This window comes from Suricata suricatta, chromosome 7 (assembly GCF_006229205.1).
Source record: "Suricata suricatta isolate VVHF042 chromosome 7, meerkat_22Aug2017_6uvM2_HiC, whole genome shotgun sequence".
Classification (NCBI taxonomy): Eukaryota; Metazoa; Chordata; class Mammalia; order Carnivora; family Herpestidae; genus Suricata; species Suricata suricatta.
Window position 1 is genome coordinate 47,978,107 of NC_043706.1, and position 18,592 is coordinate 47,996,698.

Below are 18,592 nucleotides of genomic sequence, written 5' to 3' on the forward strand. Positions count from 1 at the left end.
GTTCACTTGCACCCATCAGACACTATTCTCTCTCTGAGTTTTCCATCTTTTACTAAAGTATAGAAGGATGATGATCCTCCCAGACAAGTCCCTGCCCTTCCCACTGCTGGTACAGCATGCCCTGACAAGATGACCATCTCATCCAGTTTGCCTGGGACTTTCCAGGTTTTAGCTCTACAAATTCCACATCCCCATTTTGAAACTGAAAATCTCATGTCCTAGGAAACCCCTCAGTCCCAAGAACACAGGCCAGTTGGCCACCTGTCTGTGCAAAGGCCTCTGCATAGGGGAAATGAAGAGGACAGGGTCCCATGACTGCTCCTAAGGAGTCTGCAATCTAGTTGAGAGGGTGGGGGTTGGGGGTAAAGTTGAAAAAAGTTTATGTGACCTGAACTGCAATGCAATTTTATAGGAAGATCAAAGCCTCTCATAAATCTGGAGAAAACTATTTTAGGCCCTAAATTCAAACCAATAATTATTGGGTTCACAAAGTGTAAGATCTTTGACCCTGAGCACCACATATCATCTGATTCCATCTTGAAACCACTAAGAAATAAGAGCAGCTTATACTGTTTTTGTGCAGAGATGAGGTAGGGTGGGCCTCATAATTCACTGTGCTAGGCCAAGTAAAATGAGAAGTGAGGTGTTCCTCTGAGCAATGAGTCTGTGGCCAGGAAGTGATGCTTTAAAAAAAAAATGTCCTAAGCCACAGTTCTTTGACCAAGAGAATAAACCATGAGAAAAATCCAAGACATTAAGGAAAGTAGTTTTGTGTTCTAAAAATCTTTTATTAACACATATCAGCATGAGCATTCCTGAGATTCTTGCAATCTGGATGGGTTGTTTTTAACTGGTTGTGTCCCTCAGAAAGCCTGGAGAGATCCTTGGTTTCCATGGCACTAATGTACAAACCTTGGGGCCAATGCTGGTAAGACCCACTGCTCTCTGTACACTCCACTGCTCAGATGGTAGTTGGCTTTGCCTGCTGGCCGAGTATCTAACTGTACATCAGTCTACAAATATTTGTGTACATAAGGCCTGTGCTTTATATTTCCTTTTTTTCTTCTTACTTTTAAAAGATTCTTTCCCACCTGTTGGCTCATTTCAATCTCACACAAAAGTAAGAGGCTTGTACATTAGGCATCACTAGGCCTACTGCATAGCTAAGAGAGCACGGCACCATGGAAGCAGCAGGATACTGAACATCTGAACATCCTAGTTTGTATTTATCTCTACCTCTTTCCACTGCAAAGCCTTGGACAAGTCACTCTTCTTAGAACTACCATTATCTCAGCTAAAAAATATCATAGTAATTCCATCTTTGGGGCAGCCATAAGCATTTAGGGAGTATGACTATCCTATCAATAGGATACTGTGCCTATCATCATTGTTACTAGGAAATTAAGTCCCATAGAAGTAACTAAAACTCCTAAGGCTACACATCTGACTTTTACAGGACAAAAACCCAGGCACGTATCCTACCTTACAAACTAGTATTATTTTCACTAGACCAAATTGTCCCAGTGATTGACTGTCCAGTTATGCCTGACATCATCAGCCAACTATGATCTTTTATGTGGCAAGGGACTTCATTTAAGTTCTAAAAAGTCTATTGGTCATTAGAAAAAATGCTGATGACAGAAAACAAAAATCTGTGAATCACAGCCGATATGGAATTTATCATACAACAGATCTTGATTCCTGCATACAGGCAAGAATGCTAGCTTCAGGGAGTCACACACAATGTGGGGTGCTCCCCAGCTTACCAATTTCTGCAGCTTTAGAAGGTTCCACGGCATCCAGTCTCGGCTCCACATTTAGGAAGAGGTCTTCACCACTAGAATTTATGGCATGGCCGGAAGGTCTCACCAATATGGAGATCCGATACATTCCAACAGGTAGCTGGTGTGTCTGGCAGACCACATTAGTATGGTTTGAGAAAATAACTCTGCAATTCGTTTTGTTCACTGTAACCTCCAAGGCATGAGGGTCCTCAGAGAAACTAGTTCCAAAAATATAAACCAATAGGTCCATGTCACCATCTTGAAGAAGAAAAAAACAAAATGAAATGAATGTTTTCATCACTCAGTGATAGAACTCCATTCAAGAAAATGCTCTCTAAAATCAAATGCTCATCCCCTCACCTCCCCCTCCTAAAATTCAAGGAGTTGAATGCTACTCAAATATTGAGCATCTGTATTTATTAGTATACAGCACCCTTTTGAAATTTTCTCTAATAAGTGATCGTTAGTCATTTTTTAATGAAAAAAATTAAAATAAACATTGCAAAACAAGCGACAAAAAGAACATTTTAGGTCACCAAAACACTACCTGACTCCATTTTAAACCATGACCATATCAGTTAGATCAGACCAAAAATAAACTTTCTGCTGCATTGCTCAACATCCACACCGTGAACTGATGCATGTTCTATCCACCCATCACCAAGTATGTGGCCTCTAACAAATCACTCTGAGTCTGAAGTTCATGACCATCTCAATGCCAAGTCACAAGTCATACCAAGGGAATACCACACAGAGTGGACCTGGGGAGTTGATCCTTCAAGGTACTGGAAAGAACAGGAACCTGAACAATGGGCTGGTATGTCATTCACTCGCACAACCACCTGAAAAAATGCAAAATAATTTAAGGCAAATGTATGCATTTCATGTGCTCACAAGTATTCATAATGCACTTGTGAAATTTGTCCCAATTTATATGTTTAATGACTCATTTCTTCTCTTTATCGCCCAGTAACAAACCCCAATTCACACAGGTTAGGCTTTCTTAAAAGGATGGTAGGTATGCTGACACCTAACATTTCTACAGTTAAGTATGCTAAATCTTGAGTAAATTTCCTCCCTGTAGTAAGTTCAATAAAATTTAAACTTCACAAAGACTTTATCACTCCTGATTACATTCAACTGGATACTTACAAAAAGTCCTTTCTTTGCTGATACATGCCAACAAAGTAGGCACCTCCCTTCCACCATACTACATGGATATGTAACTGAAGGGTAGAGTTTACTTGAACATTTGGTTTGGGTCTTTTGTCTTAGAATGGTAAATTCCCAATAAGAGACTACATGACTTCCGCTCATTGTTACTAATGTTAGCCTGGTAGAACTCTACAATAGTTGGAGATGAGGAAGGTGAAAAATATAGGAATTGTTGGATACTGTATACATAAAATATGGATTAAAAGCACCCACCACAGGAGCACCTGGGTGGTTCGGTCAGCTGAGTGTCAGACTCTTGATTTTGGCCCAAGTCATGGTTTCATGGTTCCTGGGATCAAGCCCCGCACTGAGATCTGCACTGACAGCATGGAGCCTGCACGGGATCCTCTCCCTTTCTCCTCCTCTTTTCCTCTCCCCAACTTGTACACACATTTTCTTTGTCTCTCTCAAAATAAATAAACTTAAATAAAAGCACACATTATAATACTGTAGGAAAGGGATATTGGGAAGGCATAGTTGATAAAGAACATTTCAATTTTGGGGTGCCTGGGTCACTCAGTCAGTCAAGCATCCGACTTTGGGTCAGGTCATGGTCTCATGGTTCATGGGTTCAAGTCCGGCATCAGGCTCACTGCTCTCAGCAGAGTCCACTTGGGATCTTCTGTCCCCGTCTCTCTCTGCCCCTCCCCCACTCTCTCAAAAATAAACATTAAGGGTATTTTCATTTTTACCTGTTTTATTTTATTCATAAACACGCACAAAACAATCTATCAAAATGTTGCCAATTATTAATCTTTGGGTTGGATGGATACCCAGGTACTGGTTATATTATTCTTTATAGTTTTATTTTAAAATTTTCTCAAAAGCAAATGACTTATAACAAGAATATGGGAAGATGAGAAACACACAAAGATATTTTTTAAATGTTTATTATTTGAGAGAGAAAGAATGAGCAGGGGAGGTGTGGAGAGAGAGGGGGAGAGAGAGAGAGAATCACAAGCAGGCTCCATCCTATTGGCACAGAGCCTGACACGGCATGAGATCATGACCTGACATGAAATCAAGAGTTGGACACTCAACTAACTGAGCCATATGGTGCCCCACAAAAAGATATATTAAAGAGAAAAGACACTCAGGGGACCCGAGTGGCTTAATTGGTTAAATATCCAGCTTCGGCTCAGGTTATGATCTTATGGTGCAAGAGTTAGAGTCCCAGGTCAGGTTCTGTGCTGACAGCTCAGAGCCTGGAGCCTGCTTTGAATTCTGTCTCCCTCTCCATCTCTCCCCCACTTGTGCTCTCTCCCATAACTAAATAAATATTTTTAAAAAATAATAAATAAAGAGAAAAGACACTGACTTAGCTCATTTACTTTCCAGTTCCACTGTATGGGGGTATAAATCCTATGTAGCCATAGAGGATCTCCATTTTGTGTGCCAAAAATAACAACATTGATAAGAGTAATAATAGGATGCTGTGTTTACAAAGAACTTACATTTTTGAAGTGCTTTTCATGTACTGTGTAAATAGAAAGATGACAGCCATAGTCATCTGCTTTATGGATTAAAAACCTGATCCTTGAAACTGGTCCACATTACAAACCAGGAAGGGGCTGAAAACACTTGAAACTACTACTTGTACTTTGGGTGGCCCATTCTCACCTGAGTATGCTGGTTGGCAGTAACCAACATGTCTCCAAATATGGGTCCAAGGAAAACTCCACCATCATAGACCACACGCATGGTTGCCTCAGGGTTCACTCCAGTTAGATTCTCATCAGAGACCTGAGATGGTTACATTTCTGGTGAGTTCTGTGATGCAACGTAAGTCTAATCTAATGGAAGTCTAAATCTAATGATAAAAGGGTCTTTTCACATTTTATTTAAGATAACCAGATAGCTAGAAGGTGAAGATGGGGTGACAAGGGTTGAAGCCTAGAAACATAACACTAAGTAACAGCTCACGAAAGCCCCAATAGACTAGAGGAATATCTATTTGCAAGCAGAGTTGTCAAAAAGGCACAAAAAACAATCTCCTCTATCTTGAGATATTTTGTCCCTAGATGCTTTTCTATTTTATATGTTTGCAAACCAAAATATTAAAATAAGAGGAAAAAAGTGCTATGATAGGACTTTCATCATTATTCCATCTCCACTCCAGTATTTTGTTTGAACACCAAATGACCTACAATATACCATATAACAGGGATAAAATTTCAGCTTGCGTTTCATTTTATAATAACCAAATGCTAGATGATCATTAGATTATTTTTTAAAACCCTAAATATGCAAGAGCATCTGGTTTTGTCATTATCCAGAGACAGCAAATCCTTTTCTAAACTTCCTTCTGCTATGCCATCTGCCTCCATGATAATCTAAGTCAATCACATCTGCTTAAATTATCCAATAACAGATGTAGAATTATTACATGGTGGACACTGACCAATACTACCTACATTGAGTTAGGAAATGAAATGTTGGGTTTAAATTGCTTTTTCAGGGACATGAGATGCAAAACATGTCTTGAAAACTTCCCAAATATCATTGAACCCCTTTACTTGATTACAACAAAATTAATAATTTGTGACAGTTTTTCATATAATTCTGATTTTTTTTACAAAATTGCTTCAGGACACAAAATCCACACCACCAAAAGAGATACTATACATACCCTGATGAAACTGGGCAAATCTCCAACCTGGGTGGACCAAGAGAGGGTCCACACATGTTCGTGGCAAGACTTCAGATCCTCCATTATAGTGAAGTCACTGACATTGAGGTACCTAGATGTAAAGTTGTCGGCATTATTCTCTAAGAGCTTGTGCAGGTGACTAGCGGAAATATTCACAGGAACATCTGTGGGACAAGATTTTGATATAAAAAGAAATACAAGCTAATTACCACACAGGGTTTCATCATTAAAGTTACAAAGACTAAAGGTCAAGATGCCCACTAAATATGCTGGAGACCTTCAAGTCCAAACTATGCCTTCAAAAGAAACCCCATCCCAGTTACACCATTGGTTTCCTAAGGCAAATACAAATAGATGCCTATTTTTTATACTGTGATACCTTTAATCAGGATCCCATCTCACAGCAACCAGAGAACATAGTCACATCAGACAAAACTATCACAACTGTCAACTCAAAATATACACTCCAGACAGCCTGGTAAAGCCTGAAAGCCTCATTAAATAGTGAGTTTCCCCTGGAAAAATTTAGCTGGCCCTGTGAACAGAGAAAAGCTGGCCACTTTTCACAAGGGAGTGGGGGTGGGAGGAGGTGCACAGCAGCTGACACCCATAAAAACTTAGCCAACCCAGCTGAGGAATGTTGGCATTTAACTTTGGTTTCTCTATTAGAATTCTTTTAAGCTCAACCACCTGCTTCCCCATTCCACATCCCCACAGAGAAATAACAGCAATCTGTGCTTAAGTCCTGCTTGTGTTTGAACCCCAGTTCTTGCTTTACCAAAAGTTTCCATTTCATTAGCTACTCCCAACAACCCTGTGAGGTAGGACATTTGAGTATCCTAACGCCTAACTTTAGAGATGGAGAAAATGAGACCAAACAAGATTCAGAAGCTTGCCAACCAAATGAGACAGGATTACACATAACCCAGAATGCCTTCCAACTACTTAAGAGCCTTCCTCTTGAATTCCACACTGCCTTGGAGTGTTAATAAAACACCACTATATTTCTAAAGTACAAACAAAATTCTCCTTTTAAAAAAAAGATTGTTCTAAGGGCACCTGGGTGACTCAGTCTGTTGAGCATCTATCTGACTTCAGCCCAGGTCATGATCATGGGTTCATGGGTTCAAGCCCCACATCAGATTCACTGATGTCAAAATAGAGCCCATGTGAGATCCTCTGTTTCCCTCTTTCTGCCCCTCCCCCACCCATTCTCCTCTCAAAAATAATAGTAATAATAATAATTAATAATAATAAAAGTTTGTTCTATATTTACATAATTTGAGACCATTACCATTTCCAAAAGCCAGACTAAGGCTGACTTTCCTGGATTGTTTTGCAGTGAAGTCAAGAGCATCATAATTGAACATGATAGCAGAAAGAGAATCTGGAGACAGGCCACGGCTCACAAGAAGGGAAGCAAGACCCAGGGATGGACTTCATGGACACAGGGCGCACTGGCCCTTACCCATTTATCAAATTCCAATACCCCATGGCCTTCAACTTTTCTTTTTAATTTTTTTTACATTTATTTATTATTGAGAGACAGAGTACAAATGAGGTTGGGGCAGAGAGAGAAGGAGACACAGAATCTGAAGCTAGCTTCAGGCTCTGAGCAAGCTGTCAACACGGAGCCCAGCGTGGGGCCCAAACCCATGAACTGCAAGATCAGGACCTGAGCCAAACTAATTCAGTCACTCAACCAACTGAGCCAGGCGTCCCGGGCTTCACCTTTTTCTAAGTGGCCCTCTTAAAGTAAAAACACCATTTCTGCCACCTAAGACGATTCTTGTAAGCCCAGCATCTTTCTTCTTGGGAGAGCAAAAGACTTTCAGACCAGGTGCCAATTTTTATACAGCCACTCTTAAACTCTCCTGAGCTTCCTTTCCAATTCTCCTATGGTTTTACCAAATAATGGCATTTACTTCTATCCCTTGTTCTTTGTGAAATGTATTTATTCTTTATGATTTAGAAAAGGTTCTACTAGTCACATCTCTCTACATTGTTATGACCACTAAAGTTCTCAATAGCATATGGCATCACCAGGGAGTTTAAGTCAGAAGGACCATGGTTACTGTGGATCTTGGTCTAGAAACTCAAGAGACAACAGGACTGATCTGATAAATACCCAGTTCATATCCAGACTCTGTCATCAACTATGTGTATGACCTCTGGGCAAAGACCCATATACTGGGCTCAATGGTGGCTTTCAGAAAGATATGTCAATGCCCTAATCCCTGAAACCTATGAATATTTCCCTCTAAGACAAAAGAGTGCCTTATCATATCATATTGTGTTGCAAAAGATGTAGTTAAGAATCTTGAGAAGAGTTTATCCTGAGTTATCCAAGTAGGACCTAAGTGTAATCATATATAAGAGAGACAGAGGAGGTTTTGAGACAGAAGAGGAAGAGACACGGTGACCATGCAGCAGGACTTGGGAGTGATGTAGCCATGGAATGCAGGCAGCCACCAGAAGCTGGAAAAGCTAAGAAACAGATCCTCTCCCAGAGCCTTCAGAGGGATTGTGGCACTGCTGACAACTTGATTTTGGATTTCTGGCCTCCAGAAATGTGAGAGAATAGATTTCTATTGAAATAGATTTCTATTGAAATCTAACCCACCAAGTGTGCGGCGATTTGTTAGGATGGCCCCAGGAAGCTAATCTGCTGAGTTTCTATATCTACAAAAAGTTAGGATCATATTAACAATAATATGGTACCGGTATTTTCCAGATCTTTAAGACCACTTTCAAATGCTGGAAAACCAACGAAACCACTTTAAGATGGTCACTCTTTCTGACAATCTCTCAGGATGTTGTTTGCCTGGGAATGCCCCTAAAAATGAAAGTGAGAAATTGGTGCACTCCCATTGCCCCTTTACCAGGAATCACTGCCGTAGGAAGTTGGATGCGGAAGTATCCTCCTAAAGGTGGACTTGCCCTCTGTATCCTCTGCGTTGTCACCTGGACCAGCCTGGACCCTTCTTCTTCACCTTCAGTGGGCACAGAGCTGCATCATGTCAACACCAAAGCATTAAGCACAGTAACCATCGAGAAGTGTCACTCGAGAAAGAGCAGAACTCCATCTCAAAGACCAAGCAGTTTGCCATGTTTCCAGGACACAATCTCAACCTTCCACACATTGTGTGTCCCTGTCCCAACATGACACAAGTGTAGCGTAAATATTAGGATCCTTTCAGAGTGTTCCACCCTTCCCTGCACTGATCCTGGGACCACAGGGTCCCAGAGTAAAGGGGATGACTCCGGCCTCCACAGTTCTGGTCCTGAAGCCCAGAGTGGACAGAGAACTTGGCATCCTCCAATCCCACTGGCATCACCAAGCGAGGAGTCAGTGCCGTGTTCCACAGATGCTTCCTCAGTCTCAATCCCCACCTGAAACACAGGCCCCTCCATCCAGCCAATGTCTTAGCTAATGCCCGTGTACACACTCACTGCTTACCTAATCTTGCTTTTAATAAATGGGTCAAACAAATCATGACACACTATGAAATAGCATACCATTCAGCCAATGAAATCCTATTTTAGGAAAATCATAACATTCCCCATTAATGATATGGGGAAACATTTAACTCATACCATTAGGTGGAAAAGGCATGTTGCCAGATACAATATGTAATTTATGATCCCAGTTTGAGGTTTAAAAAGCCAATAGGGCACCGGGGTGGCTCAGTTGGTTAAGCATCCAACTTGGGCTCAGGTCATGATCTTGGGATGCATGAATTCAGCCCCACATTGGGCTTTCTGCTGTCAGCAAGGAGCCCATTTTGGTTCGTCTGTCTCCCTGTCTCTCTGCCCCTACCCTGCTCATTTTCTTTCTCTCAAAATAAATACACTTTAAAAAAAATAAAAAGCAAATATAGTATATACACGTACATATTATGTATACAAAAACTGCTTAGGAAAAAGGGATTTAGAAAATGGATCCAGAGGAACCTGGGTGGCTCAGTCGAGTATCTGACTCTTGGTTTTGGCTCAGGTCATGATTTCACGGTTTTCTGAGTTCGAGCCCCATGCTGGGCTCTGTGCTGACAACATGGAGCCTACTTGGGATCCTCTGTCTCCCTTACCCTCTGCCCCTCCCCCACTCACACTGTCTGTCTCTCTCACAAAATAAATAAGTAAACTTAAAATATATATATATACAGATCCACCATGTTAGTAGAAGTTATCTCCAAGCAGAGGGATTGTGAGGAATTTTTAAAAAATCTTTTTCTAAGTTTTTTCTGTATTTTCTAAAATTTTAACAAACACATACGATTTTATCAACATTCTTTGAGACTACATGTTGACGTACACAAGTACAACTATAAAGAAATAGAATGATGGTGCCTGTGTTGGGGAAGGAAGCTGGCAGAAGCCAGGCCAAGGCAGGAGTGGGGGGGGGCCGGCAGGGAGGTCCTATGTTGCTGAGGCGGAAGCTTCCAGAAGTAGTTAAGGGACTTGAGGAAATCTCAGGAAGTCAAGTTGCCAGGACCATTGTGGACTTGTTCACAGTAACCAAAATTAGCTTCTAGCATTTCTGAGTTAAAGCTTTGGCACTTGGAGTGCCGGACTGCAGCCTGGCTAATATGGCTCGCTCTCCCTGCACCCCCTCAGCTCTGTCACTCCTTGATTCTATTGACACTTCCACATCTTCCCCACCCAGAAGGCCCTGGAACACTAAGTCAAGGAAAACAGAAAACAGATTCAAGCTCTCTGCACCTGTCTTTTATACGCCATCCCAAGCATGGTATGAGTAGAACTCATTTTGGAATATGTTAGCAAAAGATGGAAAGAAAACATTTAAAGGCAGAGTGTCTCAATTCTTCCATCCTGTTAGGGTTTAAATTAAAAATTAAAGAACGAATTAAAGCATACATGTGTTCCAGGAGTTTGGAGGAGCCTGATCCTTAGTTACTCTTTACAAGCTGTGGCTAGACCCTGCTGACTCAAACAGCAATGCTTATGAGCCTCTAGTGCCATCTGGTGGTAAGTTCTTAGAAACAGCTATTTTTATTCCTTACAATATTTCATTTCTCCTTAAAAGATTCCGGTAAGAAAAATATATGGGAAATGAATGAGGGGAGTAACCAGAAAACAGTGGTAATGGGAACCTCTGAACAGCATAAAATACAACTACTTTAAAACAAATTCACTAGATTTTAGTTCTCAAAGCATAGTCCCCAGATCAGTAGAATCAGCATTGCCTAGGAGCTCATTAGAAATGCATTTTATCAGCCCCTGCCTCAAACCTACAGAGTTAGAGATGAAGTGGTTAGGGCCCAGCAATTTGTGTTGTAGCAAGACTTGCAGGTGAGTCTGCTGGTGCATTCCTAACACTGAGAACTGTGTCTTGAAGCAACAAATCAGGTAGCTCTTCCTGATAAAAAATCCCACCTCTGTGTCCCCACAGCTCAACTCACAATCCTAAGAAGGGACAAGTGAGCAAAGACCTCTTCCTACCTCGCGGTGATGAGTGGGAGCTCCTGGCCACACCCCACCAACCAGAAGCTTACATTGTAGACCGGAGGGGATCCCACCACAGAGAGCGACTCTACCACATTTCCACCTGGGCGAGCTGTTCCAGAATCTGCTTGAGAAACTAGAGACCAAGGATCCGATCGTTAGCAAGCGACTCAAGATGGAAGGCCCCATGTGTGGAAAATCCCAACTGCAGATGCTGAGTTACTTAGATTTCAACATGCACTTAAAGCAAAGGCTCCTGTCTATCTGCCACCATGGAAAGCAAAGGAAGGGGAGGCAGGAGTCAGTTTCACACCAAAAGGAAAATGTAAGGTCATGATTTAGGGAGACAAAAACAAATTCCATAGCAAAGTTGACTAAGCCCCAACCCAGGCAAACATCCCTCCTCAGGCTGTTGGAGGCACCTTCACAGAGAGAACCCATTGTCGTGTGGACTGCAACCCCTTCCCTTCCTTCTTCCCTTTCCAAGGCCACTGGCAGCTCCAGGAATGTACAGCCAGTCCTCCTCAGGAACACTGAGCACACAGGCACGTAATGGGGGTATGTGAGTGTTCATCCACAGCAGGGAGTCAGGATGTGTGCAAGAAAAGTCCATGCTTTCAAACAGACTACTGTACAAATCCTGATTTTTCCACTACCATTAGGTAACCATTTGGCTACTCAACATAACCTCTCTGTCTCCTCATTTGTAAAGTGGGAATCATAACACATTAATCTTCATGGCAGGGAGACTTTAGTGAAATGGTGAAACTTAATGACCAGCACAATCTATTTTAATATCCTCTTCCCCTGGGTAAAGGATACCTTCTTCCCCAAGACTATACCATTGAGACAATGAACAGTTTAAAGGCAACATCCCCATACTTACTCAGCACAACACCAGGAACACAGTAGGTGCTCAATAAATGTTTATATCCTCAGCAGGATATAGAGTCACTGAAGGCTTGGCTCTGGTGTCCAGATTCCAATATCCCCCCATATCCCAGCTATGTTTTTTGGGACAAGACACTCCAACCCTCTTACTTTTGGTTCCTCAACTACAGAGTTGAGATAATAGGACCACTTCATGGGGTTCTGAGATCTAAATGAGAAGTAAATGGTAGGCACCACTAGATAAAAGGAACTTTCACAGAGAAGATTAGGTGAGAGAATATAAAGTATAAAGCTAATCAGATAAATCTCAATGAGCTTATGAATATTAGGCCCAATTGTATAGGGTTCGTCTTGCCTTTAAATAATCCTCAAAGCAAAGTAATTGCCAGCAGGGAAAGTGGGAAAGAGGCAGTTTGACCCAAGCTACCCCTTTCTTCCTGCCTCTTCTTCACGTCTCCCCTAGGTGGTTCCACATACTGGAGCATTTGACTGTTAAAAGACGGAGGCAGTGAGAAGGGGCTATGGGACCTGGGCTTCAGGGATTTGGAGAGCAGGAAAGAGTATCATCTAGTTCTGAATTTCCCAGTCACTGGGTTCAAGCACGTGAAACACTGATCCTCTCAGCACCTCGGGAATCTGGACAGCACTGGGGTCACCAGGCCCCAGCCAGTTGTCTTAGGCCCCAAGAAATCTGGGTGATTACTCCAGCACACCATGTGAATATTAGCATCATCCGAGTGGGCCATAACACGAACAGCCTTTGAGATAGTAACTCAATCTGATCCAGATGTCCCCAAAGCACTTAAACCACTGAAACAGGGAAGAGATGGAATTCTGAGAGGCACCTGGGTGGCTCAGTCAGTTGAGCATCTGACTCTTGATTTTGTCTAAAGTCATGATCTCTTGGTCATGAGATCAAGCCCTACATTAGGCCTCACCCTGCACCTTGGGCCTGCTTGAGGTTTGAGATTCTCTCCCCAACCCCACGCCCTCCCTAGCCCTCTCAAAAATAAATAAATAAATAAATAAATAATAAATAAATAAATAAATAAATAAATAAATAAATAAAGGATGGAATTTTGAGGGGTATCATGGAATGATGAGATTTCAGGGCTGAAAGCAAGTCCTCTTGCCACCCACCCCCATGCTCTCTGGCCCTCAGCTCTGCAGTTTTCAGGCAAAAGACTAAAAAGAGAAAGGTAAAGTAAGCAAAACTTAGAAGCCTGGGAGCCCCAAGAACACACCACACCATTCTGTCTTGGCCATGGGATTCTCCCCAACCAGGTGCACATCATATACTTGGCCAGCCTCGGTCGAACCCCTGACAAGCTCTTGGTCCCTAAGACCCATGGACAAGCAAAGCCAAGGGAGATCACTGTGCCTAAGAGATGTCAAAGAGGATTTAATGGAGAAAAGGGCCAGCCGGGCCTGAGCTCTGAATGGCAAGTAGGAGGAATCTGGATGGCAGAATGCAGGACAAGCCTGCTCTCATGAGGACATGGTTACTCTCCCCCTTTTATGGAGTCTGCCTTGAAGGGATAAATGAGACCTTTAGCCCACTTACAGGGCCAGATAGGACCTGGTTCCTTCCAGCAGTTGGCATGATAGATATTAACTCATAAGGAGGTGAAGAAATCCTGCTGGACTAATAATAGTGGTAATAGTTGCTTCTGTTTACTGAGCTCTTAAGCATGGTCCAGGACCAGTAAAGATTTCATTACATTATACTTCAGTTAGCTTCAGTAATTCCATGAAATAGTGCCCTGACTATACCCATTTTACAGCTGAGGAAACCAAGTCTTCTCAGCATGAAAGTGGTAAAATTGGGGTAAGAGCACAGAACCAAGAGCAAGCATTGGATAAACAGGGAAAAAAAAAAAGAAATAAGCTAGTGGTAAAATTGGGGTAAGAGCACAGAACCAAGAGCAAGCATTGGATAAACAGGAAAAAAAAGAAATAAGCTATAGGGAACAAAGGTGCACAATCCCAAACCCATCTTCTTTCCAGAACCAAGGCAGACAAGATGGGAAATCACATGTTCCCTCTGAATCAAAAGCAGCCCCTAGCAGAAAACTTTGAGGTTGGCATTTGACAGCCCGTTGACGAGAGCAGATTCGATACTCACCTGTGATATTTGTGTCCGCAATGATAATCTCATCCACATAGAACCCACTCGTCTTCTGAGACAGGGGGAGGAGGTCAATCCGATGAACCAGCACAGAGGCGTTTGCCAGAGGCAGCTGGGGATACTCAGGGTGATGCACACAAGACTTCCAGAGATCGGTACAAGTGAACTGCCAGCTGAAAAGCCCAAAGGGGAAATGGACCTCTCCATGTGCACCTGCAGCCCTTTCCTGAAGAGCCAAGTTCACAAACCTGTAGGCCTGGAGACTGTGAAGCCAGAAGAGATGCCCCAAGAAGCCCTGTACCCAAACAGTCCCGTGTGCCCCAGGGACAAGCCTCCCACCCCAGACAGGCTCAGCGCAGGCTGTGGTATCACATGAGTGAGTCACACTTCGAGGCAAACGTTCGTTCATGACACTCAAGGTCAGCAGCATTTTCAAATTACAAAGCAATTAGGTATCAGGCAGGTCATATCATTGGAAATAACCTCAGAGAAGATGGACATTCCTGGACTCACTCAGGTTTAAAACCACTTGCAAAACCCCTAACTGCCATGTGGAAAGAACACCAAATCAAGGGATCAAAGATGCAGGAGTTTTATTCCAGGGTCTTCGCTTATTCGCTGTATGAATTTTAGTAACTCACAAATGCTCTGGGTCCCAATTTTCCTCATCTGTACTGTCAAGCAATGGTCCCTAAAATATCTTCCAGGAGCACCTAGATGGCTCGGTCGAGCATCTAGGTTTTGCCTCAGGTCATGATCTCACAGTTTGAGTTCAAGCCCATGTCAGGCTCTATGCAGACAGTGCTTGGGATTCACTCTCTCTCTCTCCTGCCTCCCCCATTTATGCTCCCTCTCTCTCAAAAATAAACATGGAAAAAAATTTTTAATATCTGAGGCCCAAATTAAGAGATCGTCAGTACCTCACGTGGGTCCCTGGCCCCAAGAGACCTAATGATCCAGCTGGAAGAATTCCCACCACACCTCCCCATAGATTTTGTTACCTGTTGGGACTGGTCCTCGCAAGACTCCACTCACAGGTGGTGTTCTTCTTAAAGTTTTGGAAGTCAGTTGTGAAAACCACAGTCACCTTCAGGATGTTACTCGTGTGGCCTCTGTATGCAATGCATAACTATGGACATGAAGTACATGAGCTCTGTTAGTGCAAGCAGCAGCCATTCAAACAAGGAGTAGTGAGGGGAGTCCACCTCCCTAGGACCTTGCCTCATGTTGGGGGAGAGAGAGTCAGCCCAGGTCCTCTCCTCCCAGATTTTTAGTCTCAGTAGAAAGAGTCAGAATCAATTGTTATTTACTCCACAGAGTTATTAAATGCCTACCACTGTGCTAGACAGTTAGGATTTTAGAGCATCTCAATGAGAAAACCCCTATTCTGACCCAGTTACCTGTGCAACCTTGAACAAGTCACTTACCCTCTCTGAGCCTCAGTTCTTTAACTCTAACTCACTAGCATCCTTGGCTTCTGAGTTCTGAGTCTCCTGCCTGCAGGAGACTGTATAGCAGATTTTTCCACTGTTGACTTTTTGTTTGGACTGGATGATTCCTTTTTATGAGGGGGCTGTCCTGTCCATCGTGGGATGTTTAGTGACATCCTGAGAAACTAGCCACTGCATGCCAATAGCACTTCCCCATGTGTGACAACCAAGAATATCTCCATAATTCCCAGCCTTCCCAAAGGGAGCAAAATGCCCCTTTGGGAGCCTCTGCTGTAGAGGAGAAGCCAGAAGATGGCCCATCTGGTCCCAGCTCCCACTGCAGTTGCACTAAGAACCGACTGAAAGCCAACACCAATGGGAGACGGAGTTTTTTTTTAAGTTTACTTATTTATTTATTTAGAGAGAGAACTCATGTGCAAGTGGGAGAGGAGCAGAAAGAGAGGGGAGAGAGAGAATCCCAAGCAGGCTCTGCACTGTCAGCATGGAGACTGACACAGGGCTCGAACTCATGAATGGTGAGATCATGACCTGAGCCAAAACCAAGAGTCAGGCTCAACTGACTGAGCCACCCAGGTGCCTCTCAGAGATGGAATTTTTGAGTATCCAAGAATGATATGGTTTCAGGGCTGAAACAGAGTCCTCTTGCCTTCCACCCACAAGTATTGCTGTGGGTTCAGCCACCGCCTTGAGCTCACTGGGGGCCCAAAGAGCAAACAAGCTGCACTAGTTTATGAAAGATGGCAGAGCTTGACACGGAAGGATTGAATGAAGTTATTCAAGAACTGTGCTGGCCAGTCCATCAACAAACAAGTAACTATAAATAAGAGTAACTAGCATTAACTGGATCCTAACCACTACACACATTGGTAGATTATCTCATGCCATCTTCACCACAATTCTAGACACTGCTATGCCCATTTTATACAGGAGTAAACTAAGGCAAGACACTGAAAATATATGGGAGTGGGGGGGTAGAGTCAAAATTCAAAACCAGATAGTCTGGAGGCGCCTGTGTGGCTCAGCTGGTTAAGCATCCTACTGCAGCTCAGATCATGATCTCACCATTTGTCCAGCCCTGGGCTGACAGCTCAGAGCCTGGAACCTGCTAAGGATTCCGTGTGTCCCTCTCTTTCTGCCCCTCCCCTACTCATGCTGTCTCTCAAAAATAAACATTTTTTAAAATTTTTTAATAAAAACAAAAAATTATAAAACAAAATTGATGGTCTGTCTACAGAGTCTGTGCTCCTATTTAGCAAGGAAAGAAAATATTAGGGCATATAGAAACGTCCATAGGTCTCACAGCTAAGACAAAGGCATCTCCATGTAACAATTAATAAAGGACCACTTGAAACAGCAGCTAAGAAACCTGAACCTTCAGCCCAAAATACCTTGGGCAAATCATGGCAATCACTCCTTCATGCTCCTTCTTTGCCAGTCTCAACACCAGAGAATATCGCCAACTCCTTGCTACCCACCTCGCATGGAAGCCTGGCGGCTGCTACTTACATGTGGGTACTGATCTAGCCAGTAGGCCTTCTGGCCAGCTGGGGGTGTTAGGACAAGGTGTCCAGGCTGGTGGAGGCTGAATCTCCCACAGAAGGGCTCTGTTCCACTGGTGAGGTTCCCCTCAAAGCTGGAATCTTCTGGGCCTGGATGAAGATAAAATAGACAGACAGAGACAGCGAATAAGACACAGCTTCCTGACACGTGTAGAGGGTTGGGATGTGAGCACCATGACAGCAGCCCTTCAGCCCTCGGGTGACCTAGGCCAGGCTTGGGCTTGGAGGCTTGACAGCTCTTGCTGGAAGAACCCCACTCTGCCTGCCACAGAGCACCAAACATATATCACCATTTTCTGTGTGTACCAGGACATGAGAAACTGTTGAGAAGCAAAGAGACAAGGAGTGTTGAGTGTTGACTATCATTTAGTTCACCTTAGTATTTTAAAAACATGCCCCCTCACATTGTTAGAATTTGCTAGGATGACTATTTCATGTAACAGCTTTTTATTTGGACACAATTTGGGGCACCTGGGGGGCTTGGTCAGTTAAGCCTCAGACTCTCAGTTTCAGTTCCAATCACGTTCTTGCGGTTTTGTGAGTTTGAGGTTCACATCCGGCTCTGTGCTTAAAGTGCAGAGCCTGCTTGGGATTCTCTCTCTCTCTCTCCCGCTTTGTCTCTGGCCCTTCCCTGCTCACACTGTCTCTCTCTCTCTCAAAAATAAATTTTAAAAAATTTTTTTAATTAAAGATATGCTGTTTTAGGGATTTTGTTCCCTCATGTATGATTTGTCCTTCCCCCACTGTGCAGCATGGGTAATACTTAGCCCCCACGCCCACCCCAACAGCCTAGTGGGGAGTGCCTTCTCTTTCTCTGGCACCCACACCAAGCAACTTCCTCCCGCACATATAATCACTCTCTTAGCCACTCAGGGTCCAAATCCACTTTGCATATCTTTTCTTGACTCTGGTAGCAGGAAATGAAGATTGTCCCCATTTTACAGAAAGAGAGAGAGAGAAGGCCATGGTGGAGAAGAGGATCCACATTTGTTAAGCCAAGGACAGCACACCTTGTTCAAATCCAAGCCAGAGTAGGATGTTAGCCGAAAGGGGTTCCAGTTTGCATTTGACTGCAAGTAACTCCTGAATGGCTGCTTGAATCTGTTTTAAAAAAAGAAAAAAATTAAGCGTTTATGCAGTGGGCTTTAAAGACTGCCCTGTCCCCAGATCCCCCCACCTGTCATTACTGAAAGAAGGTTCCCACCTGATTGGCTGTGGCATTTGCAGGGATTGGCTGGCTGGAGACATTGTCCCAAGTAAGAAAGAAGTTCCCTCTGCCAGACACAGTCAGCATCTAAAACATCAAGAGTGTCAGGACTGAATGACATATGCTAATTGAGCCAAAGAAATTCAGGATGTATCTTCTCCACTTGCTATCTCCTTTTATTTATAATTTCAATTTTGTCTGAACTCACTATCATCTAGAAATACCTGGGAACCCAACGGTC

General features: G+C 43.2%; 1 protein-coding gene across 1 annotated transcript in view; it reads right to left on the minus strand.

Annotated features, from left to right (window-relative positions):
- Positions 1 to 18,592, minus strand: part of PKHD1 (PKHD1 ciliary IPT domain containing fibrocystin/polyductin) — a 466,767-nt gene that overhangs the window by 416,516 nt on the left and 31,659 nt on the right. Inside the window, exons 16-26 of the mRNA XM_029945445.1 lie at positions 18,349 to 18,438; positions 18,155 to 18,245; positions 17,092 to 17,234; positions 15,136 to 15,263; positions 14,132 to 14,307; positions 11,113 to 11,251; positions 8,532 to 8,659; positions 5,629 to 5,813; positions 4,620 to 4,742; positions 2,521 to 2,626; positions 1,767 to 2,042 (exon numbers count right to left, since the gene is read on the minus strand). Coding sequence (XP_029801305.1) covers positions 1,767 to 2,042; positions 2,521 to 2,626; positions 4,620 to 4,742; positions 5,629 to 5,813; positions 8,532 to 8,659; positions 11,113 to 11,251; positions 14,132 to 14,307; positions 15,136 to 15,263; positions 17,092 to 17,234; positions 18,155 to 18,245; positions 18,349 to 18,438 — 1,585 coding nt within the window. The remainder of the gene's footprint in view (positions 1 to 1,766; positions 2,043 to 2,520; positions 2,627 to 4,619; positions 4,743 to 5,628; positions 5,814 to 8,531; positions 8,660 to 11,112; positions 11,252 to 14,131; positions 14,308 to 15,135; positions 15,264 to 17,091; positions 17,235 to 18,154; positions 18,246 to 18,348; positions 18,439 to 18,592) is intronic.